Source organism: Panicum hallii, chromosome 3, assembly GCF_002211085.1.
Source record: "Panicum hallii strain FIL2 chromosome 3, PHallii_v3.1, whole genome shotgun sequence".
Lineage (NCBI taxonomy): Eukaryota > Viridiplantae > Streptophyta > Magnoliopsida > Poales > Poaceae > Panicum > Panicum hallii.
Genome location: NC_038044.1, coordinates 47,286,565 through 47,292,317, shown reverse-complemented (window position 1 = coordinate 47,292,317; position 5,753 = coordinate 47,286,565). Strand labels below are relative to the sequence as shown.

Sequence of the window (5,753 nt, the reverse complement as noted above, 5' to 3'; positions counted from 1 at the left end):
TAACCGAATATAAATACAAATTTAAATTTTAGATATTTTCAAATACAAATGCAAAATGGATATCTCGTATTCGGATTCAAATTTGGATATTTACTCGATTATAAGATAATGTTCAGCTATTTTCTTTGTTGATAGTTTTAGAATATAAAATTATTATACATGTACAAACTAAAATATAACAATATAACAAAGATAGCTAATTAAAAATAGCTTATTTATCAACAAATATTTAAATATATAAATATATAAATAATAAAGCTACAAATAAAAATATATTTCAATAAATATAAAAAATTACTAATATATAAATAAATAATTATAAAGTAATTTCACCCGTAAATAGATAAAACAATAATATTTGAAAGTAAACTTAATCTTCTTATATCTTTACTATAAATTTATAAAATTGGTTATGAAAAATGAATAAAACTTTTTAAATAATTTTAATGAAAATGGATACAGATATATTGTCGAATGCGGAAGTGGAAGCAGATAGAGAAAATTAATAAAAATCGAATTCGAATATATCCACTTTACTATTAAATTAATTGGAATATGAATACAAATATCTATATTGATGTTTAAGCGGATATATGTATCGGATATTTTGGATATCCATATTTCCATTTCTATCGAGGGAGAGGGGGAAGGCAGAAGGCTACTAGAGTGAAAGTTGCCCAAGGCGGAGGTTGCTCACGCCTCGAGACCCTGCTAGCCTGCTCACGGCGATATTCCCCATCGACGAATCCCAGCACGTCGGGAGGAAGTTCCCAGCGTGGAGTTGCGTTTCCACATGCATAACAGATTGAGGGTCGCCAAATATGTCCTAGGAGCAAAAGAAGCCATGCCACGGTCACATTCGAGGCAGTTTTACTCAAAAGGCTCCTTTTGGTGCGCGTTCTCCCGACCGTACTGACCGTACCAGAGGTTAATAGAGTATTTCCCCCAGCAATACCGTCCGTGCTGAGTACTAGGGTAGCTTCGGCCCTATGGAGGCTATAAGTTGAGGGTATTCCCCATCTATAAGAGAATCTAGGAACAATACATTCATCTAGATGGTCAGTCCCAGACAACACTGGGACCCTTCATACATGTTTGGGTTTAGACACCACCAACAATGACAAAAGAAAAAAAAAACTACGATGAAAGTAATGCAATGTTTACAAGGGTTTGACCAACCTGAAAGGAGGGCGGATGTGTTCTTGATTCTGAAAGGCAGTTTGAAGAAAATGATGAGCCTATATATTGTCCCTTTTAAAGAAGTTAACAGTCTTCCAGTAATGATTGCTCGATGAACATAAACCATTAAGTGTGCTACAAACTCAAAACCAATGGCGAAGCCTGAGTTTACAGCGCTACTCCAAACATATCTAAAACAGAAAATTTCTCAGACGTTAAAATAGCTGTCTCAAAAAAAAGGACCAGATACTTGGATAATAAATACATATAACCATGTGCAAATGTTCTGGCTGGAAAATGATACAGCAAAAATAGAACAGATGTACCAAATCATAGGAAGCACAGAGTCCAAACCTTATAACATAAGAAAAACAAGAAAAGAATTGATATGCGGTGATTTGAACATGGTAACATCTAACAAGTAACAACACCAAAACTAAGTGACATCAGGAAAGGTTCTCATTTGTTTGTTCTTGGTTGCCGTAGCAATTACCAGCCCTGAGATCTCAATCATGAAACTGTGACCAATCACTAGTATGACATGAAATCTAACAGCCATGAAATTGCTACCAAACACTGGAATGTTCCGTTGTTACTTCATGGTATCTGATATATGTTTACACACTGTACCAGATTCTAACAGCTTCCTTCCATAAAGCCACTGGGTAATTATTTGTGCAAATCATGAAATTTTATAACAGCGCTCGGCGGCGGACTTCCAATAGACATAAATGCATTCTACATTATCCTCGTGAGTCCATGTTTTATTAGGCTCTTCCTTTGGTTCATAATGTGAAACATTCCTCATAAGTAGAATCTCATACCATGTACAGCCCATTTGCCATGAAAGTACAGATCTCGCATTCATACATCTCTGCAAAGTACACATCAAGCCCATGCATTGAATCTCCAATTGGCAAGAAATAATTCTTTTTTCTCCACTATGCACATTTTTTATACTGACTGCACCATGATGAACATTTAGACCACCACTGAGCTATCTACATGACCAAAGACACGGATTGAAATTTGGATCCGTGTAACTCACAACATGGAATCCAAATCAGAATAAGACTTGTGAAATTTTCGAGAGTCGCCATGATTTTGATTCGAATCCATGTAGATAGGTTTAAAGCTGGTGATCACAGACCTTCATGCAGGCAGATATTGGGTACGATAGTACCAACAAGCAGATGACGGTTCAACACATCATCGAATCAACCATGCAGTCTTGCTGTGCATGTACAGCAACTTGTAAAGCTTAGGATAAAGACTGCCCGCGCAAAAAGGGTAGATCCCCTGAGACATCTGTAACTGCATGCCCTCACAGTTGATACTTGATTATCACCACAAGCTTGTTCCTTCAAGTTTTCATTTCAAATACATTACTAAATCATTCCTGAGATATCAATTCTTCCAATGACACTTTAAACCTTAATTCATGTATGTCATGTAAGTTTCCAGTATCCATGTCATTCAACAGAGAGTGACAGCAGTAATCTGGCAGAGCACGTTATCATACTTTGCGTTAACCTCAGAAGAATGCCTGAAATTTCATGGATATCAAGGTATGGGTCAGTCAACTTTTCCATCTCTAGTGCATTTCTGTTGTGCTGCAGCTTTAAGTGATTGTCTCCTTTTGTCTTGGATCTGACGAACACATTCAGCAACCAAAACACTGAACTTTGGGGTGATCTTGCCTGTAAGGGGTGGGTTAAAGCCAACCTTCCTATAAGCTTGTGCAATGCTCTTCTGACTTCTTTGCAAGTGAATATTGCAGAATGAGGGAGCTGCAGACTTTATGATTGGCCTGCCACAGGTGACAAGCCCACCCTGTACCCCACTGGAAAAAAGAAAACAGGGTAAGAGCAAGTTCAAGTTAAATTAGTTAACGGAAATAAAACTAAAGGAAATGAAATCCTATACCAAAACTTAACTGATCTAGTGGTGATTAAGGAAAATTTTTGAACTATGAATTAAGTAGACAACTAGTGAAATAGTCAAGGTAAACAAACCAAAACAAAACCAACTTTTCTTCCTACTCAAAGTTCGACCAGTCAAGATTCACTGATTTGAGTTGTGTACTTGAAGCCCAATCTATTAGACAGAGCTCAATAATAATAACAGTAAATTAAAAGAACATAGGAAACCATATTTAACTAGCAAACATTTAGCAGTTCACTTATATTGATAAAAACAACCATATCCCACTGAATCTTAATGTTCCATTGCCATAAGAGAGGCTTACGTAGTTACATTGTTAACAGAAACTGCTTGATCCAACTTGGTTAAATCATAATCATAAAATGGATTTCTTCTTCTTTTTTACTACACTTCCGAAGAAGAATTTACAGATGACCTAAAGGAAGGAAAAGTGACGGCGAATGTCATTAATCACAACACATGAAAAAAATCACATTGTTATCTGCGCTTGGAATTTTAATAATCATTTTAAACAATTCAGTGTTTCAGAAGGACACAAGTATTTGTTACAATTGAACATGAATTTCTCATCTCAGAACTAGTGAAATAAGATTCCTGCCTTTTTGTATGGTTGCATCGATCTTCCTAATTTGATCTTATTCTGCATGTATGGCATAACCATTACGCAAGACAGGCTGCTACCAGATAGATTAAGCACTAGAAGAATGTTATATACCTGATAAAAGAAAAAGCTAACACTGAATTGGATCATACGCTTTTGGTCTACATCCTTACATCTTAAGGCAAGGGTATCCCTTTCAGCCATACTTTACCAAACTACCAGAGACCACACCTAAAAAACTACAGTAATGAAAAACAAGAGTGGTTCTAATCCATGTTTTCAGAAAATACCAACTTATTTTTCTTTTTTGAGACCAGAAACGACTTATTGAAAACCTAAACGAGAATTAGGCAAACATAACTGAAACACAGATACCATAAAATTCACTAGGACAATTCTCAGACATGGGAACTGCAACATCGGTTTATCCATAAACAGCAAGCAGGGAAATGAAAAGGTATGTAATCTATGCTGCTGAACATGAAAAAAACTTAATAACACCTAGATCCAACCACTTTATCCATGGAGCAATGCCCACATATATAAGAGGAGCGCAGGAGCATCCATTGCAGAGCCACCAATCCTGAGCCATAATCTTCTATTTGGCACAAATTTTATTAAAAAATGCATTCGCCCAAAAAGACTCACAAAACATCCAATGCCGAGTAAATCACCATGAATTAACAGTATCATCTACACAGTACGTCATTTGTTTCCATTAGACACCAACCTAAACGCACCACAAATGGGGCCAATCTCAATGATTCTCCAGGGAAGCATAGCAATCCCAACCCCAAATGAGAGAGAGGTGTCATCCCCTTTCAGAAACACTAAACTCAGATAACTAACTGGCTAGATCCAGACCAGCAATGGCAACAAATCAGGAAGCCTAATCACGAGAAGATCCAGGGCTTCATCCAAATCAAGTACAAAGTTGAAACAAGAAGAGAACGTGAAGTGACGAACCTTTTAGTGATGTAGGCGCAGGGCTTATAGAGCACCTGTGTGGGATCGGAGAGGATGTGGGAGTGGCAGAACCGGGCCGTGGCCATGGCCCGCACCTTGCACCCCGTAAACCCGCACTTCTTCCTCCTCGGCACTGGCGCCGACCGCGGCGGCTCCCCCACCGCGGGGATAGGGGCTCCGGGAGGGAGCGGAAGCTGCTCGGCCTCGAGCGGGCTCCGGGCGAGGTCCCAGACGTACTGCCGGTGCCGAGCGCGCACCTCCTCAGCCATGGCCCAGTAGAGCCGGCGGTACACGCCCGCAAGCCTGGCCGCACGCCGGCGCCGCCGGCGGAGGACCTCCTCCCGCGTGAGCGCCTCCGCCGTGGCCTCCATCTCCGGCGACGGCGGGTCGCCGGGGACAATGCTAGGGTTTGGGGTTTGAGCCTCAGGCGGCGCCGGCGCGGCCGGGGCGTCGGGGTTCCGGGAGGAAGCCATGACGCGCGGAGATTCGTGCGGGCGGATGCGCGATTTTGGGGTGGGTTTCTCCGGACTCCGGAGGTCGGCGAGGAGGGGAAGGGGATGGATTTGTGACGTGGTGGTGGTGTCGATGCCTCGGCGTCTGCGGGGACGCGACCCGTGGGGAACGGAGGATGATGCCATCCTATGCCATTGTCATCGTATATATTACTAATGGAGATCGGCACACGTTTAATGTCAAATTATCTAAAAATAGTTAGATTATGTTAAAGAACTACTGAAAATTATGATAATAACTTTGTTACAGCCGTGGCACATGCAAGCAATTTCAAAACTTGAAAAGTTATAATTTTTAAACTATTCATCAAATTCAAATTCCGATCATCTAATTGTATCTTTTTGAGGAGACATTCAAAATAAGACCATACTTGTATATGTTTCGACAATATTATTTAAAGACACACAAATTGCTTTATGTAAGATCTTGTTTTTCAATTTTTATTGAAACAAACTGTGTAATCAGATTTTGATTTCAATGTTCGATTTTGAAACTATGGTATTTTTATTTCAAAACTATGTATGTTTACATCATTCGTCTTTTTTCCTTC

The 5,753-nt window shown here is 39.6% G+C and overlaps 1 protein-coding gene across 1 annotated transcript; it reads right to left on the bottom strand.

Moving 5' to 3' along the window:
* Positions 1 to 1,371: 1,371 nt before the first annotated feature.
* On the bottom strand, positions 1,372 to 5,325 carry LOC112887816. Its single transcript, XM_025954087.1, has 2 exons — positions 4,691 to 5,325; positions 1,372 to 3,022 (listed from the first exon to the last, which is right to left on the bottom strand). Exons 1-2 carry the CDS (start codon positions 5,161 to 5,163, stop codon positions 2,755 to 2,757), a joined length of 741 nt encoding a protein of 246 aa, XP_025809872.1. The 5' UTR covers positions 5,164 to 5,325; the 3' UTR covers positions 1,372 to 2,754.
* Positions 5,326 to 5,753: the final 428 nt, after the last annotated feature.